Source organism: Anomaloglossus baeobatrachus, unplaced genomic scaffold (genome assembly GCF_048569485.1).
Source record: "Anomaloglossus baeobatrachus isolate aAnoBae1 unplaced genomic scaffold, aAnoBae1.hap1 Scaffold_2826, whole genome shotgun sequence".
Taxonomy (NCBI): domain Eukaryota; kingdom Metazoa; phylum Chordata; class Amphibia; order Anura; family Aromobatidae; genus Anomaloglossus; species Anomaloglossus baeobatrachus.
The window spans coordinates 114,800-138,594 of record NW_027442298.1 but is presented as its reverse complement, the minus strand read 5'-3'; the positions used below and the strand labels follow the sequence as shown (position 1 = coordinate 138,594).

The following is a 23,795-nucleotide window of genomic DNA, read 5'->3' as shown; positions in this document are numbered from 1 at the left end:
TATCTGATAGAAATTGTAGGAATTGTACACATTTCTTTACAAACACTCCACATTTTAGGAGGTCAAAAGTAATTGGACAAATAAACCAAACCAAAACAAAATATTTTTATTTTCAATATTTTGTTGCGAATCCTTTGGAGGCAATCACTGCCTTAAGTCTGGAACCCATGGACATCACCAAACGCTGGGTTTCCTCCTTCTTAATGCTTTGCCAGGCCTTTACAGCCGCATACTTCAGGTCTTGCTTGTTTGTGGGTCTTTCCGTCTTAACTCTGGATTTGAGCAAGTGAAATGCATGCTCAATTGGGTTAAGATCTGGTGATTGACTTGGCCATTGCAGAATGTTCCACTTTTTTGCACTCATGAACTCCTGGGTAGCTTTGGCTGTATGCTTGGGGTCATTGTCCATCTGTACTATGAAGCGCCGTCCGATCAACTTTGCGGCATTTGGCTGAATCTGGGCTGAAAGTATATCCCGGTACACTTCAGAATTCATCCGGCTACTCTTGTCTGCTGTTATGTCATCAATAAACACAAGTGACCCAGTGCCATTGAAAGCCATGCATGCCCATGCCATCACGTTGCCTCCACCATGTTTTACAGAGGATGTGGTGTGCCTTGGATCATGTGCCGTTCCCTTTCTTCTCCAAACTTTTTTCTTCCCATCATTCTGGTACAGGTTGATCTTTGTCTCATCTGTCCATAGAATACTTTTCCAGAACTGAGCTGGCTTCATGAGGTGTGTTTTTCAGCAAATTTAACTCTGGCCTGTCTATTTTTGGAATTGATGAATGGTTTGCATCTAGATGTGAACCCTTTGTATTTACTTTCATGGAGTCTTCTCTTTACTGTTGACTTAGAGACAGATACACCTACTTCACTGAGAGTGTTCTGGACTTCAGTTGATGTTGTGAACGGGTTCTTCTTCACCAAAGAAAGTATGCGGCGATCATCCACCACTGTTGTCATCCGTGGACGCCCAGGCCTTTTTGAGTTCCCAAGCTCACCAGTCAATTCCTTTTTTCTCAGAATGTACCCGACTGTTGATTTTGCTACTCCAAGCATGTCTGCTAGCTCTCTGATGGATTTTTTCTTTTTTGTCAGCCTCAGGATGTTCTGCTTCACCTCAATTGAGAGTTCCTTAGACTGCATGTTGTCTGGTCACAGCAACAGCTTCCAAATGCAAAACCACACACCTGTAATCAACCCCAGACCTTTTAACTACTTCATTGATTACAGAGTCTTCAGAGTTAATTGCAGACCTTAGAGTCCCTTGTCCAATTACTTTTGGTCCCTTGAAAAAGGAGGAGGCTATGCATTACAGAGCTATGATTCCTAAACCCTTTCTCTGATTTGGATGTGAAAACTCTCATATTGCAGCTGGGAGTGTGCACTTTCAGCCCATATTATATATATATAATTGTATTTCTGAACATGTTTTTGTAAACAGCTAAAATAACAAAAAACTTGTGTCACTGTCCAAATATTTCTGGCCCTGACTATGTATATAAGGAATTTATTGAAATAGTTTTGTCTTCAAAAGTGCCCCAAACTTCATTGAACAGCCACAATTCTGACTGTTCTGAGCTTTATTTCAGTTCTACTCTTGGCATTGTGCTAGAGAACAGAGAGGGTTGCGTCCATCAATTTGTCATCAGCGCTGTGTGTGAATGGGCTGGTTGACCGCTCATGTCAGTAACCAAGCCAGCCTCCTTCTCAGTTATAAACGCTAATAACCAGTCAACCAGCCCCCTTCATGTACCGCCTTGGTGATGTGCTGCCGCAGGAAGCGCCCTCTCGTATCAACAATAGGGCCAGAAGAGGAACTGCTGAATACAGGACTGAGATTGATAGATACAGTGTAATATATGTGTATATATATATATATATATATATATATATATATATATATATATATATATATATATATATATATATATATATATATATATATATATATATATATATATATATATGTGTGTGTGTGTGTGTATGCGTGCGTGCGTGCTTTAAAATAATATTCTGAACACAACAAAAAGTATTTTTGGGAAGTAGACAACCCCTCTAAAAAGGTAAAACTGTAGTTCTTTAGGAAACAGAATTGGGTAATCAGGCTGTCATTATGGGATTGTTCTCAGGATTTGAACTGAGAAGCTGCAGACAAACTATCAATGTAAGAGTTTCTTGGCGCTTATTCAAACAGTGATTTTTTTTCATACACAAAAACCGAGTGATTCTCTCAGTGTTTTGGATGAGATTTTCAACAGCATTTGGTGAGTTTATCAGTTGTAGGGCTCGCTCACACGAGCGTATATAATGGACGGGTGCTATCCAATGTTTTTTTGTAAAGCACTCGGGTCAATGTTAGTCAATGGGGCAGTGCTGATACCCGATTTTTATTTTCTGTCAGTGAAATAAATAGTAGCATACTGTGATTTCACTCTAAAATGAGACGATGGAAGGCGATAAGTGCATGAAAATCATCGGACTGCACTCGGAAGACATCCGAGTTCTACAGACTCAGAATGGAGAAGATGGAGAACTTTCCTTCTCCATCGTCCCTTCACAATGTGCTCTGATTCTCTCATACGAAGCTGACACTCAGATTAGACCCAAGTCAGAGTTTGATCCGAGTGTGATTTGCATAATCTCTGACATGACAGAATCTACGCTCCTGTGACCCTGTCCTTACGATCAGGGTTTCATCAGTTGGTGGGGTTTTTTTGCGTGCAAGACATTTTCTCCAAGTTTTCCTATCAAACAAACATGAAGCTTGGACAGCACAGACGTGGCACTGGCATCTCAGTTCTGTCCGATTTTTTCACACATCCATAGACTTGCATTGCCAAGTTTGTTCTGTGATTAAACTCTGACATACTGTATTTCTGTGTGATGGAGTGGACTACTTGGTTGGCAAAACTATGTGAATAGCCCCATAGACTTTAATACCGTAGGTATGAGATCAATCCCTGAAAAACAATGATAGATATGAAAAAACTCATGTCTCAATTAGCCCTTAACACTAGAACTACTGGACTTGTGACACCTATATAGAAATACATGGTGCAAAGTAGTCAAAATGACTACCTCAGTAGTTCTAGTGTTAAGCAGCAATGTCAACTATACTTTACAGACATGATGAGAAAAAAAAAACTGAAAAGCAAAATGTCGTGAAAAAAATATTTTTATTGTTACAGATTATTTCCATAAAATACAAAATCGGAAAAAGACAAGATATATGCATGTTTTGTAAATATCCACACATTAATATGTTGGTATATCTATTTTTAGGGTGACAAACCTAGACTAAGATAAGAAAAATCATGGCCATTAACTGAAAAATAAATCAGTTATTTACCCGAGAACAGGTCTATGATGGAGAGTGCCATCAGCATTAATACATCAACAGCGATACACTTATTATACATTTTATTTAACTTGTTAATATAGTGCCATTAGTATCTACAGTGCTTTAGAAATCATCACTGTCCCCATTGGGGCTCACAATCTAATTTCCCTCTCAGTATGTCTTGGGAGGACACCTGAGAACCCGGAGGAAACCCATATTTTACAATTGGGATCGCTGTGTGCCAACACACACAAAGTGCAAGGAGAGCGGAGGAGGGCGCTGCAGCTGCAGTCCGGCTCTACATCCATTTATAACAGTCTTAAAAGTGATTGTGATTTGTCACAATAGGTACCAAGTTAATTCAATCTAATTAAAGTCTTCAAAATTAAACAAGTTATTGGCAGTTTCGGACCAAGCGGCATGATCAGCGCCATCCATTTCTGATGCCAATCTGTTGGTTGACTCAAGAGCATGATTCGCTCCTCCAATTGTTTCATGGCACTCAGGACAAGTAGAGCTCTGCATTGCCCCCCCGCATTCTGTAATACAATATATATGGTTATTGGGACACTTAAACCAGTGACCTTTCTGAAGGCCCATGGCCTCTAAGATCATTACTCGTTCACGCTCCGAAATCTGAAGCCCTGAACGTGGAAGGCTTCTTTCGAGCTCTTTTAGTTTTGCTTTCACGAAGTTCTCATCTTCCTCTGTGAACACTTTACATCTTTCTAAAACATCTCTTAAGGCTTTTATTTCTATCTTTATTGGTGGGGTGATTTTAGACATGTTGGTTTTATATCTTATGAGCAAATCTAGGAGATAGGTGAAACGCACCACCTCACATTGTAGATCAGAAAGCTCTTGCTTTGTGAAATATGAACGTGTCTTCTCCAACCATTTCTTGATTTCTACCAAGCGATCTTTCAGGGCCTTCTTCTCACCATCATCTACTTTGCCGATATTAGTAAACAACGTTGCTATTTTTTGATAGAACATTAACTTGTTTTCTAAGCTGAGCAATGCTTGGTTTGGTGTTTCTACATTCTCCAGTTCATCCGTTAACATCGAGCATTCCTCTGGGAAATTTCTTCTGACTTTGTAAAGTCTTTAAGAGTCGTTTTCTGGTTTCATTTCGGAGATCCACAGCTCCGTTTATCATTTTCTTTACCTTCTCAATCTCATCCAGAGTTTTGAGGATGGCTGTACCATATCTTAGGTTCTTCCTTATTGGAGTCTGACATTTTGGGCACACTTTTAGTTTAATTGCAGTTCTCTCTTCGGAATTATTGTCTCCCATGTACGTATCCATACCCTGAGTTTCAAAAATATGTCCACAGTCCTCCAACTGTACAAAGCGGGCATCCTCATCATCTTCAAATCCAAAAAATATCTCATTGACTTCATCTTTATGGCATTCTCTACACTTTGTAGGGCAAGGCTCCCCACATAAACCAATGCAAGTGTGTCCACATTTCAGCTTTTTTGTACATGGAACATTGCATGGTGGGCGGTTGCATGGCTCAGAGCAAAGCTTGCTGCAGGAATAGTGGTCACATCTCCAATAACAAGGCTCCATACATGGAGTGCAAGTTTCCCCACATTTCTTTTTACATTGGCTATGAACGCAGCGGTTCTTACACGCCATTTTGCACGGAGGGCAATCAGGAGTGCAAGGTTCTTTACAGTCATGTGAACAGATTAATATAGCTTTGCATGGATGTCGGCAGCTACTGTGAAATCGACCTTGAAAGCAGGTATCGCATGTACCACGGCAGGTGTGATGACAACTTAACTTAATTCGGCAGGGCTGTCTGCATTTTACTGGCATGCCAACCTCTATGTCTCGTCTCTGCCAGCATAGAACGTCCTGACTATGCCCACACTTTAGCTGGACTGTAATTGTCTCTTGACAGCGTTCTTCACATTCTTCTCCACAAAGCTTTTTGCATGGATGACCACACTGAAGGATCTGGCTACATGGTACTGTGCAACATAAATCATTCACAGAAATGCTACATGGCACTATTTGTAGGTGACCGCATAGTGGAATATGCTTCTCTACTCTCTCCATGCATTTTCCACAGGGCTCAAAACATTTTCTTTTGCAACGGTGTCCATCCCCACACAACACCTTCTGGCAGTCTTTGTTGCACTGGTATTCTTTGTGCTCAGGATCATATGGGTGGCATACCCGTGTACATACATGACCACAGTCCAGCCTAAAATCACATTTCTGAGTGCATCCTCCTTCTGGTACCTTCTTAAAATCACTAGCTTTACTCACAAGCGTACGGTTATTAGGATGATTTTGACAACAAAGCATCAGCTGTTCACCAACTTGTGCTTCTTGTCGTAAAGTACAAAGGATGCGACTCCAGAGAGACACAGTGCCCAGCATGTTCATATTTCCAATGCAAAACAGCCCTTTTTTGGCTCTTGACAATGCGACACAAATCCTGTTGGAGATCTGAAGGAATCCAACCTTTCCTTGCTTGTTGCTACGGACCAACGAGAGAAGTATTATATCATTTTCCTCTCCCTGATACTTGTCAACGACGTGTACTTTCACGCCAGAGAACGTCTTGGCTGGCATGAGTTTGCGAAGACAGAATAGCTGCCCAGTGTACGTGGTGAGGATGGTAATCTGAGATGGTTTATATTCCTGGTGTAGAAAGTACTTGCACAGTTCCACTATGAACCCAGCCTCATGCTTGTTCTCGTGACTCCTGCCATCTTGGATCTCTTGCTCCAGGAATTCATGCTGAACAAAGAAGAGGTTGGTTGAAACGCCCTGAGGAGAGAAACAATAACAAAAATTATTATAAATATAACATGTCTCACACACATTAACCCCTTAACGACCGCGGGCAGTAAAATTACGTCCTAGCGGTCATAACGTTACTGCCCGCGGTCTGCCGGCAGCATCATGCTGCGATTGCCACACATCTCAGCTGATTTTCACAGCTGAGATGTGTGCCTGCTAGGCACGAGCAGAATAGTTATCTGCTCGTGCCGTTTAACCCCTTATATGGCACTGTCAATATGTGACAGCGCCATTATAAGCGCGATCGCGGTAAACTTTTACTTACCGCCCGATACCGGAAGTCACATGACGCGATCACATGACTTCCGATAGTTGTCATGGTAGCACAGGGTCATGTGATGACTCCTGTACTACACCTGACTTGTTTTCACTTTCGCTGTGCCCGCTGCACAGTGAAAAAGACAGTGAGCGTATCTGCTGTTTACAGCTAGGTAGCTGTGATCAGCAGATAGTGCAGAGCGATCGGACTGCTGATCGCAATAGCCCCCTAGGGGGACTAGTAAAATAAAAAAAAAGTTAAAAAAAAAAGTTTTAAAAAATTAAAAACAAAAAACCTAAAAGTTCAAATCACCCCCCATTCGCCCCATTGAAAATTAAAGGGTTAAAAAAATAAAAAATATACACACATTTGGTATCGCCGCGTTCAGAAACGCCCGATCAAAATATAAAATCAATTAATCTGATCAGTATATGGCGTAGCGGCAAAAAAATTCCAAATGCCAAAACGTTTTTTTGTCGCCACAACTTTTGCGCAAAATGCAATAAGAGACGATCAAAACGTAGCTTCTGCGCAAAAATGGTACCGTTAAAAACGTCAGCTCGAGACGCAAAAAATAAGCCGTCACTGAGCCATAGATCCCGAAAAATGAGAACGCTACGAGTCACGGAATATGGCGTAAAACGTGCGCCACTTTTTTCGGACAGACTTCCGATTTTCTTTTAACCCCTTATATAAAAGTAAACCTATACATGTTTGGTGTCTATGAACTCGCACTGACCTGAGGCATCACACACACCCACACATCAGTTTTAGCATATAGTGAACACTGTGAATAAAATATCTCAAAAACCATAGTGCTATCGTACTTTTTTTGCAATTTTTCTGCATTTGGAATTTTTTTGCCGTTTTCCAGTACACTATATGGTAAAACCGATGGTTTCATTTAAAAGTACAGCTCGTGCCGCAAAAAATGAGCCCTCACATGACCATATTGACTGAAAAATAAAAAAGTTACGTCTCTCAGAAAAAGAATGGCGGAAAAAAAAACGGAAAGCGAAAAATCGGCCGGTCGTGAAGGGGTTAAGTACTTGTCTGTTATCAGAAAAAAAGTGTTTTCTAGTCTTGCCACAGGTTCTTGTGTCTGGTATTGAATTTCAGCTCCATTCACTGGAATAGGGCTGCAAAAGTAGACACTGCCCATTGACAAGAGTGCAACGTCTTCTGAACTGACAAAACCTATAAGAAACAATGAGTGAACAAGCCTGATGATAAAAACATATTTTTATTGGATAATAATTAAAAACACAAACATATAGAAGACAAAAGATGAGGTCACAATCAAATACCCTCAGGTGATCAGAATTTTAGTCTATAGATGGCATAGGTACACAGTAAATATGTGTCAGAGAAAGCAATAAGTCAGAAGAAAAAAAAGGGGGCCCATATTAGAGTATCCACAAAGATACTGAGTAGATACAACACATATAAATACCATATAATGCTGTTCCTATGGGAAAGAAAAATTTCAAAGGCAAAAGCCCGTTGTATCCACTAGATGGCAACAAATGCTCATAGCATAATAATGAGGCATGAGATAGAATGGTAAAGGACCTTGATATAGAGAATAAGATGCTGGACAATAAGTGGAGGGAAAGGAAATATGGGTCAGGCTGGAAAAAGATGAACCCCAGGAAAAGGGGAAGAGAAATACCAGAGGCCAAGGAAATGTGATGAGAATCAAATATTGGAAAAAAGGTAATAAAATGCCCCAAAAAGAACTAGTTCCAAAAGCCGCAATGCAATAATAATGCAAAGATAATAGACAGAAGTCCAAGGCAAATTTCCCCTGAAATCCACAGGATAATAATCCTACAGAATGTAGCCAAAGGCTATAAGAACCAGCCATAGCAATAATAGAGACACAAGTTAACTACACAAGGTACCAAGCAGATAACAACCTGAGGGTAACAGGATACCCCAACACGTGTTTCGCAAAAGCTTCTTCCAAGGAGACTTCTGTCTGAATATTATCTTTGCATTATTATTGCATTGCGGCTTTTGGAACTAGTTCCTTTTGGGGCATTTTATTACCTTTTTGCCAATATTTGATTCTCATCACATTTCCTTGGCCTCTGGTATTTCTCTTCCCCTTTTCCTGGGGTTCATCTTTTTCCAGCCTGACCCATATTTCCTTTCCCTCCACTTATTGTCCAGCATCTTATTCTCTATATCAAGGTCCTTTACCATTCTATCTCATGCCTCATTATTATGCTACTAGAAGGTGGCCCGATTCTACGCATCGGGTATTCTAGAATTTACGTATTGTGTAGTTCATGTATGATTTTTGTTATATATATAGATGTTGTTGTGTGTAGTTACCAAGTGTTTGTGTAGGGCGCTGTACATGTTCTGAGTGTCGCGGGGGGTGAGAGCGGTGTTGTATGTGTGTTGCGTGTGTTGCGTTGTTTGTGGAGCGCTGTGTGTCTGTAGCGTTGTGTGTGTGTGTGTGTTGTGCGGTTTGTGTGGGTGTGGTGTGTTTTGGGGGGAGGTATGTTTTGAGCAATGTGTGTGTTGTGCAGTATGTGCGTATATTTGTGTGTGCAGCGTTGTCTGTGTGGGTGTCTGTGTAGGGCGTTGTTTGTGATTCCTAGTGTGTGTGTGTTGTGCAGTGCGCGTGTGTGTGTGTGTTGGGGGAGGTGTTCACCTCCCATCGTGCTCCATCCCCCATGCTGCGCACCCCCCATCGTGCTGCATCCCTCATGCTGCGCACTCCCAAACGTGCTCCATCCGCCATGCTGCGCACTCCCAAACGTGGTCCATCCGCCATGCTGCGCACTCCCAAACGTGCTCCATCCGCCATACTGCGCACTCCCCATCGTGCTGCATCCCCCATGCTGCGCACTCCCAAACGTGCTCCATCCGCCATGCTGCGCACTCCCCATCGTGCTCTATCCGCCATGCTGCACACTCCCAAACGTGCTCCATCCGCCATGCTGCGCACTCCCAAACGTGCTCCATCCGCCATGCTGCGCACCCCCTATCATGCTCCATCCGCCATGCTGCGCACTCCCAAACGTGCTCCACCCGCCATGCTGCGCACTCCCAAACGTGCTCCATCCGCCATGCTGCGCACTCCCAAACGTGCTCCATCCGCCATGCTGCGCACTCCCAAACGTGGTCCATCCGCCATGCTGCGCACTCCCAAACGTGCTCCATCCGCCATGCTGCGCACTCCCAAACGTGCTCCATCCGCCATACTGCGCACTCCCCATCGTGCACCATCCGGCATGCTGCGCACTCCCAAACGTGCTCCATCCGCCATGCTGCGCACTCCCAAACGTGCTCCATCCGCCATGCTGCGCACTTCCAAACGTGCTCCATCCGCCATGCTGCGCACTCCCAAACGTGCTCCATCCGCCATGCTGCGCGCTCCCAAACGTGGTCCATCCGCCATGCTGCGCACTCCCAAACGTGCTCCATCCGCCATGCTGCGCACTCCGAAACGTGCTCCATCCGCCATACTGCGCACTCCCAAACGTGCTCCATCCGCCATACTGTGCACTCCCCATCGTGCTCTATCCGCTATGCTGCACACTCCCAAACGTGCTCCATCCGCCATGCTGCGCACTCCCAAACGTGCTCCATCCGCCATGCTGCGCACTCCCTATCATGCTCCACCCGCCATGCTGCGCACTCCCAAACGTGCTCCATCCGCCATGCTGCGCACTCCCAAACGTGCTCCATCCGCCATGCTGCGCACTCCCAAACGTGCTCCATCCGCCATGCTGCGCACTCCCAAACGTGGTCCATCCGCCATGCTGCGCACTCCCAAACGTGCTCCATCCGCCATGCTGCGCACTCCCAAACGTGCTCCATCCGCCATACTGCGCACTCCCCATCGTGCACCATCCGGCATGCTGCGCACTCCCAAACGTGCTCCATCCGCCATGCTGCGCACTCCCAAACGTGCTCCATCCGCCATGCTGCGCACTTCCAAACGTGCTCCATCCGCCATGCTGCGCACTCCCAAACGTGCTCCATCCGCCATGCTGCGCGCTCCCAAACGTGGTCCATCCGCCATGCTGCGCACTCCCAAACGTGCTCCATCCGCCATGCTGCGCACTCCGAAACGTGCTCCAACCGCCATACTGCGCACTCCCAAACGTGCTCCATCCGCCATACTGCGCACTCCCCATCGTGCACCATCCGGCATGCTGCGCACTCCCAAACATGCTCCATCCGTCATGCTGCGCACTCCCAAACGTGCTCCATCCGTCATGCTGCGCACTCCCAAACGTGCTCCATCCGCCATGCTGCGCACTCCCAAACGTGCTCCATCCGCCATGCTCCGCACCCCCCATCATGCTCCATCCGCTTAGGAGTGCGCAGCATGCCGGATGGTGCACGATGGGGAGTGCGCAGTATGGCGGATGGAGCACGTTTGGGAGTGCGCAGCATGGCGGATGGAGCACGTTTGGGAGTGCGCAGCATGGCGGATGGACCACGTTTGGGAGTGCGCAGCATGGCGGATGGACCACGTTTGGGAGTGCGCAGCATGGCGGATGGACCACGTTTGGGAGTGCGCAGCATGGCGGATGGACCACGTTTGGGAGTGCGCAGCATGGGGGATGCAGCACGATGGGGAGTGCGCAGTATGGCGGATGGAGCACGTTTGCTCAGCCTCTCTCCTTCCAGCCTCCCTCAGCATCAGCCCCCCCCTCCCAGCCTTCCCCAAGATCAGCCTCTCTGCTCCCAGCCTCCTCCAGCACGCCGTGCTCCTCTGCCGACACTCACCCACACCCGATCGCATCCACTCACCCACACAACCGATCGCATCCACTCACCCACACAACCGATCGCATCCACTCACACACACAACCGATCGCATCCACTCACACACACAACCGATCGCATCCACTCACACACACACCCGATCGCATACACTCACACACACACCCGATCGCATACACTCACACACACACCCGATCGCATACACTCACAAACACACCCGATCGCATACACTCACACACACACCCGATCGCATACACTCACACACACACCCGATCGCATACACTCACACACACCCGATCGCATACACTCACACACACAGACACTGACGATATTGCACATACGCGCTGATACTCACAACATCCGGGGATATCACATGCTTCTGGCCATGTGATCCTCCGTCAGGTCCTGGAAGCTCACAGCACAATATCGCCGCCGAGAAGCAAGCGATATCCCAGGATGTTGTGAGTATTTGGATGCGATGTGATGTGTGAGGTATGTGTGAGTGTGATCTGATTTGTGTGTGTGTGTGTGTGTGTGCTGTTATGTTATGTATGTTCTGCAGCTGCAGGACCTTGATGTGTGGATGCGATGTGATGTGTGTGTGAGGTGTGTGTGAGAGTGAGTGTGAGCCGGTGTACACTGGTAACTATGGAAACATCGGGTAACTAAGGGACCTTAGTTACCCGATGTGTATAATGGTTACCAGCTTTCACGGCCTCCGTTAAGATCCCAGCATCGCAAGGTTATGTGTGGCGCTGCCGGGATCCTGACGCAGCCGGTGTAGAAGCAAGAGATATCCCAGCATGTTGTGATGTGTGAGAGTGAGTGTGAGAGTGAGTGTGATCTGATGTGTGTGTACTCACCTGGGAATCGGAGCCCCGTGTCAGTTGGGCCACAGCGAGCGTGCATTGCGTGAGGGGGGCGGGGCCTGCAGAGAGCCGGGGCGAGAGGCCAATCCGTGTGGGGGGGCGGGGCCATGGCGAGCCCAGCGGCCAATCAGCTTTGTGTCACCGTAAGGACACAATTTCGGAGCATGACAGACAGACAGACAGATAGACAGACAGACAGACAGACAGACAGACAGACAGAATAAGGCAATTATATATATAGATGAGCATTTGTTGCCATCTAATGGATACAACGGGCTTTTGCCTTTGAAATTTTTCTTTCCCATTGGGACAGCATTATATGGTATTTATATGTGTTATATCTACTCCGTATCTTTGTGGATACTCTAATATGGGCCCCCTTTTTTTCTTCTGACTTATTGCTTTCTCTGACACATATTTACTGTGTACCTATGCCATCTATAGACTAAAATTCTGATCACCTGAGGGTATTTGATTGTGACCTCATCTTTTGTCTTCTATATGTTTGTGTTTTTAATTATTATCCAATAAAAATAGGTTTTTATCATCAGGCTTGTTCACTCATTGTTTCTTATAGGTTTTGCTGTTGAGTGAGTGGAGCCATTATTTATATATTTTTTTTGGTAAAAAAATTGGTTTGTCTTCTGAACTAAATTGAGCTGTAATATCAGACATAATCCATACACAAAAGTGGAAATGTTTCTGAATTAAATGGCTTTACCTGTCATATTTTTTTTTTCATTTACAAAAGGAAATGTGTCTTACTTACTGCCTGACTTACCAGGAGAATCTGCCCCCAGCCTACAAGAGTCCCAGCAGACCGTAAGTGATAATATCCTGACCCTGTAATCAGCCAGGTCAATGGTGGTCGGGATATCATCACTTGTGATCCAGCGGAGGCCACCAGAGGAGCATCATGGGGTAGATTCTGTAGATAGGTATGGATAACTTCTTTTTCCAATAAGCTAAAATACCCCCCCGTCAATCTAAAAAAACAAGTGGAAGGTCCCGTTTAAGCTGATCTGTAATACCAGTGATGAAAGTAGTGCTTTATCTGGAGAAAAGACCTGATTATTTCGTCTTAGACAACCCATATATTATTTTTTTTGTTTCAATCCTTATTGGTCCAAGTAAATCAGATGGTAATTACAAATTAATCCCTTTATCTAATTTGAATAGATTCCCATTCAGCATTCCTTTTGAAACTATGTTTACGCCACTGGGTGCAGTTTTGCAATATGACTTCTCGACACTGTTTTTGTAACAGATGTTTAAAAGGGATTCTGTCAGCAGGCTTTTGCTATTTTATCTGAGAGCAGCATAATATAAGGCATGAGATTCGAATTCCATGGATATGTCACTTATCAGGCTGTGTGATGTAGTTTCAATACAAACAGTATTTTATCAGCAGAAGATTATCACTGACTAGGTCTCACATGCATGACAGTCAGGCTAATCTGTGAAACCCCGCCTCTACTAATAATTGGCAGATTGCAGACAATAAACGAGGTACACAGGAAGCTGCCAATCAGTGGTGTGGGTGGTTATATAGAGCTCAAGGTTCTGAACACTGCTACAGCAGAGAAAACAGGGATTCTATCCAAGCTACAACAAACAGTCCATCGCTGGAATCAGCACCCCTGCCCCTATATCATGCTGCTATCAGATTAAATAGCAAAAGCCTGATGACAGATTCACAAGTACAAATTTTGCCTACAACCTTCCCTTCATACACAAGACAGATCATTCCGATGCCATGATATTTATTGTATGCAAAAAAAATTTCAGTGCGTTTGTTCAGATTTTCATCAGCCTGTGGTCATTGTGTCAGTTTTCACCATCAGACCATCATCAGTTTTTCTCGTAAAAACTGATGAAGGTTTCTCAATGTTGTTCTATCAGTCCGTAAAAATGGACAGCACATGGATGGCATGTTTGTACTGTCCTATTTTTTTCATGAATCCCATTGAATGGAATTGGTTAGTTTTATTTGTAACTCAAATTCGGTCATTTCTCCATGTTTTTGTTTGGAAAACTTGGTGCACAAAAATTAATAGATAGATGAACAGCCCCACAGGCTATAATAGGTTCAAGGATATGAAAAACTGAAGTCTGAATGGGCCCTAAAGCTAAGCCCGCATGATCAGGAGAGATTTTACATATTATATATATTATATATATATATATATATATATATATTTATATTACACATAAATATAAAATCAGCCTGTGGATATAACCATGAATGCTTCTTCTCACTGGCACCAAGTACAGATCCTGAAAATGGTGCAGAGCTAAAAACAAAGTGTATTAGAAATTTGCTGAACTTATTATGTAAAAGTATAGTTCCCTTTACGTCCCCTTGTAAGACTTAATACTGTATGTAGAAATCAGCCAAGTCACTCATAGCACCATTCACAAGGTCATGTGTCCCTCACCTTGATATTTTCGTAGTTTAGTACAGATGGGTGATTTTCCAGCTGACTGTAGATGTGAGGAGTCAATAGTCTTGCTATTTCAGGTCGCATGCGATGCTAAGAGGAATGACATATATAGTGTTATTGAATAAATGCAGTAATGCCTCCCTTACAAACATTTGCATAATGGTTACATTTGCAAAAATTACAGTTAATCATGGTTATTCATCTACATCAACAATAATACTTAATGCTGTATTTATGGCTGTCCTTACCTGGTAGTTGAGACGAACAAATGGTAGATCAGATTGAATAAGGCGCTCAAACAGTGACACTTCTAGGTTAAAATTCTTGGCCAGGTCGTATACATTGGCACTTGGCCTTAACTATAAGAAATTGTGAGAATAAGATGTTTCAACATGTGTACCTTGCATATTACAAATATTCTTGCTTGTCCTGGAGAGTTGTAAGGCTTATGCTGCTTTCACACTGCCTTGTGACCTCCGTTCATTGATCCCGTCGGAACCCCCTGCAAAATGGGTTTTGGACGCATGCGCCAACAGAGCCATTGACTATAATGGTGCAGATGTAGTCAGTGTGTGCTCTCTCTTGCACCATTTTCGGGCGTATACGCTCTCTGGAGGTGGACACCCAGACGTAGACTACTAGAAAAATGGAGCAAGACAAAACACAACGGTGACTCCGTCTGCACCATTATAGTCAACGGCCCCGTAGGCGCATGCATCCGAAACCAGTTTTGCGGGGGTTTGGACGGAAGCCCCAATGAGACCACTGAATGTAGGTCAGAACACAGCGTGAAAGGGCCCTTAGGATCAGGTTCCATATATTATATTTTAGAAATCTGTCAGCAGTTTCCTGGGTAACATAAGTGCACCATGATGTAGGGGCGTGTTTCTCAATGCAGTAATTCTAGAGCAATGCCCCCCAGCCAGTTTCCTACTCCACACTGATGAGGGGCAAATACCCCGAAACAGCTGTCTGTGGATGGATACCATGTTTGGCATAGGTGGTTTCCTTGACTGGAGACTGCCCTTCCCGTGGTTGTTCCTTCCCGGTGAAAGACCTGGCTAGTTTCCTGCCAGCGTTGAGAAACATGTGATGGTGTCTCCACAGGCTTTCTTGTTTTGAATATTTCCCAGGGGGCATTGCTCTAGAATCACTGCGTTGAGAATTACGTGACGGTGTCTCCGCGGTGTTGGATGTTGATCTCCATAAGGTCACCCATCCTTGCTTATGTGGTTTTAAAATATGGTTAGATAGCAGTGGACATACTAACTTATATGGTCAATCCCTACTGCTCTGATGGATACGTCAGACTTCATTATGCCTTCCACAATGATAAAGTTTCATCTACCAGCATGTGACCACTGCAGCCAGTCACTTGCGTCTATAGTGATGCTAGCATAGTTGTCACATAATCACCGAAAACAGGGATTGGTTGCAGCAGTCACTTCCAGCTAGTTGGAACGTCAGCAAGATCTGACGGGTCAGTATAAAAATTTTTTATCACATCCCCGGGCTATTTTATTAAGAAACATGGATAAGTCCTCTAACTTAATATTTGTTTCTGAATGCATCACGCAGTGGTTTCCAGGTACTAGGAACCACCCACCACTTTGCACCAGTATGTGGTCATGTTTTTTGCATGTCAAGCTAATGTGCCACTGCAGACCCCCACCTAACATATGATTATATCAGAGCTTAAAGAGGAGCTTATTGATTAGGTAAAGTATGTACCATTCTGTGCCCCCATCACCCTCCTGGGGCTGTCCTTTGGCTTACCTGTTGATGGTCCCCAATAAGGATGAGATGTTGGCAGGCCACACTGAGCGTGGTTATGGTGTGAGCTTCTAGAACTTCTGCTGCCTCTTCCACTATTACAATGCGTGGCTCCACTTCCTGGAGGATGCGCCTATATTTTGCAGCACCTATTTAGAGAATGATACCTATTTACTGGAACAAGTAACAAACCCGAATTCACCATTTATAAGGTGAAATCACTTACCTGTAGTTGTCATGCCAATCACTGTTGCTTCCTTGAGAATTTGCAAGTCCAGTCTTTGCCTTAATTCTGACAAGCGATCTGCTGATTCCTGATAAGTTCGCTCATGAGCCAAAATTTTCTGACGAATATCTATTTGATAAAGTTGTACCCAATATCTATAATTTTGAAAAAAATGTTGCACATTTAGTAACAGCATCCACACCAGTAAGTCAGAAGTAATTACTTATTGTTCTCATTAAGATGCCTACCTGTGTATTGCACCATTAGTTGCTGCTAGGATTGTTTTAGGCGACATTACCATGTAAAGGGCTAATGTCCATGATGTCCCTCAATGCTCTATGCATTACAGCTATATAAAGCTGCCTGTATGCCCCCTTGTTACACGTACTGACACGATCATTACTCACTGGTCTTCAGACAACACTAAGGGGTACTTTACACGCTGCCACATCACTACCGATATATCGTCTGGGTCACGTCGTTAGTGACGCACATCCGGCGCCGGTAGCGACATCGCAGCATGTAACACTAATGAGCGACGATCAACGATCGCAAAATCGTTCCAAAGCGGTGATCATTGACACGTCGTTCATTTCCTTAATATCACTGCTGCCACCGGTACGATGTTGTTCGTCGTTCCTGCGGCATCACACATCGCTATGTGTGACACCGCAGGAGCGACGAACATCTCCTTACCTGCGTCCACCGGCAATGAGGAAGGAAGGAGGTGGGCGGGATGTTACGTCCTGCTCATCTCCGCCCCTCCGCTTCTATTCATCGGCCGCTTAGTGACGCCGCAGTGACATCGCTATGACGCTGAACGCCCCTCCCCCCTTGAAGGAGGGATTGTTCGACGGTCACAGCGACGTCACTGCCAAGGTATGTGCGTGTGACGCTGCCGTAGCGATAATGTTCGCTACGGCAGCGATCGCCAAATGTCGCACGGGCGACGGGGGCGGGTGCCATCACGCTCGACATTGCTAACAATCGCTAGCGATGTCGCAGCGTGTAAAGTACCCCTAAGGGGTACTTTACACGCTGCGACATCGCTCAAGCGATGTCGTTGGGGTCACGGTGTTTGTGATGCACATCCGGCGCCGTTAGCGACGTCACAGCATGTGACAGGCTGGAGCGACCTAAAACGATCGCAAAAAAGACAAATAGTTTGTTTTGGAGAGGTTGTTTAATAACAAAAAATCGTCTGGTAAGTAGCGATGTTGTTCCTCGTTCCTGCGGCACCACACATAGCTATGCGTGACACCGCAGTAGCGATGAACATCTCCTTACCTCCGTCCACCGGCAATGCGGAAGGAAGGAGGTGGACGGGATGTTACGTCCCGCTCATCTCCGCCCCTCCGCTACTATTGCCCGATCGCTTAGTGATGTCGCGGTGACGCCGAACGCACCTCCCCCTTAAGGGAGGGATTGTTCGGCAGTCACAGCGACGTTGCTGAACAGGTATGTGCGTGTGACGCTGCCGTAGTGATAATCTTTACTACGGCAGCGATCACCACATATTGTTACAACGACGGGGGCAGGTGCTATCGCACGCGACATCACTAGCAATTGCTAGCGATGTCGCAGCGTGTAAAGTACCCCTAAGACTTATAACTGCCATCCTACAATTTACTGAGTACACCAATCTGCTATCCAACATGTCAAACACAATCCCTACAAGAATGAAGAGAATTTTGTTTACTTACCGTAAATTCTTTTTCTTATAGTTCCGTATTGGGAGACCCAGACCATGGGTGTTTAGCTTCTGCCTCCGGAGGACACACAAAGTACTACACTAAAAGTGTAGCTCCTCCCTCTGAGCTTATACACCCCCTGGAGAACCAGATCAAACCAGTTTAGTGCAAAAGCTGAAGGAGAATAGCCACCCACAAGTAAAAACAGAGCCAGAACCGGAACAACCGGAGTCTCTGTCTACGACAACAGCCGGTGATAACACGCGGAACAAGAAACTGCCAACAGGCAAAAGGGAGGGAGCTGGGTCTCCCAATACGGAACTATAAGAAAAAGAATTTACGGTAAGTAAACAAAATTCTCTTTTTCTTTATCGTTCCTATGGGAGACCCAGACATTGGGACATCTCAAAGCAGTCCATGGGTGGGAATAAACAGAAAAACTGAGAAGTAGGCGGAGCCTAACTTCACAAGTGGGCGACAGCCGCCTGAAGGATGCGTCTGCCCAAGCTCGCATCTGCCGAAGCATGAGCATGCACTTGGTAGTGCTTTGAAAAGGTATGCAGGCTAGTCCAAGTGGCAGCCTGACAGACTTGCTGAGCCGTAGCCTGGTGCCTGAAAGCCCAAGAGGCACCGACAGTTCTGGTCGAGTGTGCCTTGATCCCCGGAGGGGGAGGCACCTGAGAACACAGGTAGGCCTCCGAAATGGTGGACCTGATCCAACGGGCTAAGGTCAGCTTAGAAGCAGAGAGGCCCTTACGCCGACCTGTGGTTAGCACAAAAAGAGGTGCACCGCCTAAGAGCAGCGGTGCGAGACACATAGATCCGGAGAGCCCGCACCAGATCCAGAGTATGCAACGCTTTTTCAAAGCGATGAACAGGAGCCGGACAAAAGGAAGGAAGGGTAATATCCTGGTTAAGGTGGAAAGGAGAAACCACCTTAGGGAGAAAGTCCAGAGTCGGACGGAGAACCACCTTGTCTTGATGAAAAACCAAAAAAGGTGACTCCGAAGAGAGCGCAGCTAAATCAGAGACTCTCCTGAGGGAAGTTATGGCTACTAGAAAGACCACTTTCTGTGAAAGACGAAACAAAGAAACCTCCCTGAGAGGTTCAAAGGGGGGTTTCTGCAAAGCCATGAGAACCAAATTGAGGTCCCAGGGATCCAAGGGCCGCCGGTAAGGCGGAATGATGTGAGACGCACCTTGCATAAAAGGTGCGGACCTGAGCCTGCCGGGCTATACGCCGCTGGGACAGCACTGACAGAGCCGAGACTTGTCCCTTGAGAGAGTTGAGGGACAATCCCAGCTGCAGACCGGACTGTAGAAAAGACAGAAGGGTCGGCAAGGAAAAAGGCCAAGGAGAATGGCCGGAAGAGCGACACCAGGACAGGAAAATCTTCCAAGTCCTGTGATAGATCTTGGCAGAGGAAGACTTACGGGCCCGAGTCATAGTGGAGATGACTTCAGGAGGGATACCAGAAGCCGTCAAGATCCAGGACTCAAGAGCCACGCCGTCAATCTGAGAGCCGCAGAATTCTGGCGGAAAAACGGACCTTGTGAGAGAAGGTCTGGACGGTCCGGAAGATACCACGGCACCTCTACGGACAGATGGAGCAGGTCTGGGTACCAAGCTCGCCTGGGCCAGTCCGGAGCAATGAGAATGACTCGACGGCCCTCCATTCTGATCTTGCGCAGAACTCTGGGCAAGAGAGCTAGAGGGGGAAACACGTAGGACAGACGAAACTGTGACCAGTCTTGAACCAGAGCGTCCGCGGCGAAGGCCTGAGGATCGTGAGAGCGAGCCACGTAAACCGGAACCTTGTTGTTGTGACGGGATGCCATTAGGTCCACGTCCGGAGTGCCCCATTTGCGGCAGATTGACTGAAACACTGCCGGATGCAGGGACCACTCGCCACTGTCCACGGTTTGACGGCTGAGATAATCTGCTTCCCAGTTTTCCACGCCTGGGATGTTGACTGCGGATATGGTGGACTTGGAGTTCTCCGTCCATTGAAGGATGCGTTGTACCTCCAACATTGCCAGGCGGCTGCGTGTCCCGCCTTGGTGATTGATGTAGGCAACTGCTGTCGCGTTGTCTGACTGGACTCGGATGAGCTTGCCCGCCAATAGGTGGTGAAAGGCTAGGAGAGCTAGAAGCACAGCTCTGGTTTCCAGCATATTGATCGAGAGGGCTGACTCGGACGGAGTCCAAGTGCCCTGCGCTCGGTGGTGGAGACATACCGCTCCCCAGCCGGACAGACTGGCATCCGTGGTGAGAATCACCCAGGACGGGGTCAGGAAGGAGCGCCCCTGAGACAGAGAGAGGGGCCGAAGCCACCACTGAAGAGAGCTCCTGGTCTGTGGCGACAGAGCCACTAACCTGTGCAAGGAGGAAGGCCGCTTGTCCCAACAGCGGAGAATGTCCAGCTGCAGTGACCGCAGATGAAACTGGGCAAAGGGAACAGCCTCTATTGACGCCACCATCTGACCCAGCACCTGCATCAGGTGCCTGATGGAATAACGGCGGGGCCTCAGCAGAGCGCGGTCCGCCAGTTGGAGGGACTGCTGTTTGACTAAGAGCAACTTCACAAGTGCCGGCAGAGTCTCGAACTGCATCCCTAGGTACGTGAGACTCTGGGTCGGAGTCAGAGAGGATTTGGGAAGATTGACAATCCACCCGAATTGGGCTAGAGTGGCAAGAGTGAGCGAGACACTCCGCTGACAGTCTGCGCTGGATGAAGCCTTGATTAGAAGGTCGTCCAGGTAAGGAATCACTAAAAACCCCTGTAGGTGCAGAACCGCAACCACTGCTGCCATGACCTTGGTGAATACTCGAGGGGCCGTGGCTAACTCGAAGGGGAGAGCCATGAATTGGAAATGTTCCTCTCCGATTGCAAAACGTAGCCAACGCTGGTGTGAAACTGCAATTGGCACATGCAGATAGGCATCCCTGATGTCGATGGATGCCAGGAAATCCCCTTGGGTCATTGAGGCAATGACTGACCGCAGAGACTCCATGCGAAAATGCCGCACCTGAACATGCTTGTTGAGAAGCTTGAGATCCAGGATGGGCCGGAAGGAACCGTCCTTTTTGGGGACTAGGAAGAGATTTGAGTAGAAACCTCTGAACCGTTCCCAGGCGGGAACCGGTACAATTACTCCGTTGGCCTGCAAGGATGCCACGGCCTGAGAGAAGGCGGCGGCCTTGGAGCAGGGGGGAGTTGACAGAAAAAAATCTGTTTGGCGGGCTGGAAGAGAATTCTATCCTGTAGCCATGGGAGATGATATCCCGCACCCACTGATCGGAGACGTGTTGAAACCACACGTCGCCAAAGTGGGAGAGCCTGCCACCGACTAAGGACGTTGCTGGCGCGGACAGACAGTCAAGAGGAGGCTGCCTTAGTGGCAGCAGCACCTGCGGTCTTCTGTGGACGCGCTTTTGTGCGCCAGCTGGATTTTTGGTCCTTGGCAGTGTTAGTGGACGAGGCCGAGGGCTTAGAGGACGACCAGTTGGAGGAACGAAAGGAACGAAACCTCGACTGATTCCTACCCTGGACAGGTTTCTTGGTTTTGGTTTGTGGCATGGAAGTACTCTTCCCGCCAGTAGCTTCCTTAATAATTTCATCCAGCTGTTCTCCGAACAGCTGGGACCCAGCAAAAGGGAGCCCAGCAAGGTACTTCTTTGAAGAAGCATCTGCCTTCCACTCTCGAAGCCACAAGATCCTGCGGATAGCGAGGGAATTAGCCGAAGCCACCGCAGTGCGGTGAGAAGCCTCCAGCATAGCAGACATGGCATAGGATGAAAAAGCCGAAGCTTGGGAAGTTAAGGCAACCATCTCAGGCATAGATTCCTTAGTGAGGGAATGCATCTCCTCTAGGGAAGCAGAGATGGCTTTAAGAGCCCACACTGCTGCAAAAGTCGGGGCGAACGAGGCCCCTGCCGCCTCATATACAGATTTGGCCAGAAGGTCAACCTGGCGGTCAGTGGAATCCTTAAGCGAGGTGCCATCAGCCACTGATACAACGGTGTGGGCTGAGAGTCTAGACACCGGGGGGTCTACCTTTGGCGAATGAGCCCACTCCTTGACCACCTCAGGTGGAAAGGGAAAACGGTCATCAGATCCACGCTTAGGGAAGCGTTTGTCAGGACAGGCCCTGGGCTTGGTCACAGCGGCCTGAAAACTGGAGTGGTTAAAGAACACACTCTTTGTCCTCTTAGGCGAGGTAAACTGGTGCTTTTCTGCCAGAGAGGGTTGCTCCTCTGATACTGGCGGATTGAGATCCAGTACAGAATTAATGGACGCAATCAAATCACTAACATCTGAGTCACTTTCGGACAGACCAATGGGGCACATGGAGGCAGTCTCCGAGCCCCCAGTAAAGGCATCCTCCTCATCCTGCGAGTCAGCTTCTGAAACTGAGCCGCGGGACGAAGGAGAGGGAGCCCTGCGTCTCTTTTTAGAAGGACGGGGCCTGGGACCAGATTATGAATCCTCTGTGAGCTCCAGTCCTGAGAGAGACCTAGCAGCAGAGGCACCCTGTGAAGGGGGCTGATGCATGCTCAGCTAAGTCCTGGACAGATGTCCCATGGAGTCAGCAAAAGACTGGGAGATAGACCTGGTTAAGGATTCTACCCAAGCCGGGGGGTCAGCCACAGGAGCCGGAGCAGCCTGAGAGACCCCTGGGGGTGCGATTTCAGGCTGAGGCAACGTCAGGTTAGAGCAGGCATCACAATGTGGATAGGTGCTCGGTTCCGGCAGTAGGAGCCTACATGCAGTGCATACTGAAAACAGCTTTGGAGCCTTGCTCATCGTATGTGACATGCTGCTGGAGTGAGGGCTCTGCCAGAATGAGCCCCAGAGAGTATATACAGAAGGTCCACAACCAGAGGTTGTGGCTTACCAGACCGCTGGAGCGGTTTGTGTGCCCTCCAGATCCCGTAGCCCGGACTCCCAAGCACCTCAGTAGGAATGCTGCAGACCAGTGGTGATCGCAGGGAAAAACGCTGAGAAAATGGCCACCGGAGTGAAGAGAGGGGGCGGGACTCACTCTGAGAGCGGGATCTGGAGGGCCAAAGAGATTCACAGGGGAGGAGACATGTACTCAGTGAGGAGTGTCTCTCCCCTTTGTAGAACGGCCGCTGGGCGGAGCCACGCTGTCCCTCTGCATGAATGACATGCGAGGGCAGTGAAACCGAAAGTAGGCCTCCGGCGAAGCCGGGGCCTAAATTTGAGCGGTGCGGCCGACGCGCAGGCACCATCGGCGCAGTTCTCAGGCGACAGCCAGAGAACCCGTCGGAAATGTCATAAAAATCACTCAGCACACTCTCCCACAACAATAATGTACAAGGGACCCCCATATATAACCGTCTCAGGTACTTAGCTTGCTGAGACGCAGGGTTCCAAGTCCCTGAGGGATGAGTGCTCCGGTCCAGCAGGGTCCTGAAGGGCTGCGGATGGAGACCGGTTTCATGCCAAGCATGGAGAACCGTGCTGGCTCCCACTTCAAGCCAGAGCCCCGGAGGGATGGTGAAGGAGCACGGCATGTAAGGCTCCAGCCTGGGAATCAACCCTAACAGCACCGCCGACACAGTGGGGTGAGAAGGGACATG

General features: G+C 47.3%; 1 protein-coding gene across 1 annotated transcript in view; it reads right to left on the bottom strand.

Annotated features, from left to right (window-relative positions):
* Positions 1-3,168: 3,168 nt before the first annotated feature.
* LOC142266238 (NFX1-type zinc finger-containing protein 1-like) overlaps positions 3,169-23,795 on the bottom strand; it is a 62,261-nt gene continuing 41,634 nt past the window's right edge. The window contains 6 exon segments of the mRNA XM_075332305.1: positions 3,169-4,445; positions 4,447-6,140; positions 14,492-14,587; positions 14,746-14,856; positions 16,274-16,419; positions 16,497-16,651. Coding sequence (XP_075188420.1) covers positions 3,716-4,445; positions 4,447-6,140; positions 14,492-14,587; positions 14,746-14,856; positions 16,274-16,419; positions 16,497-16,651 — 2,932 coding nt within the window. The 3' untranslated portion in view covers positions 3,169-3,715.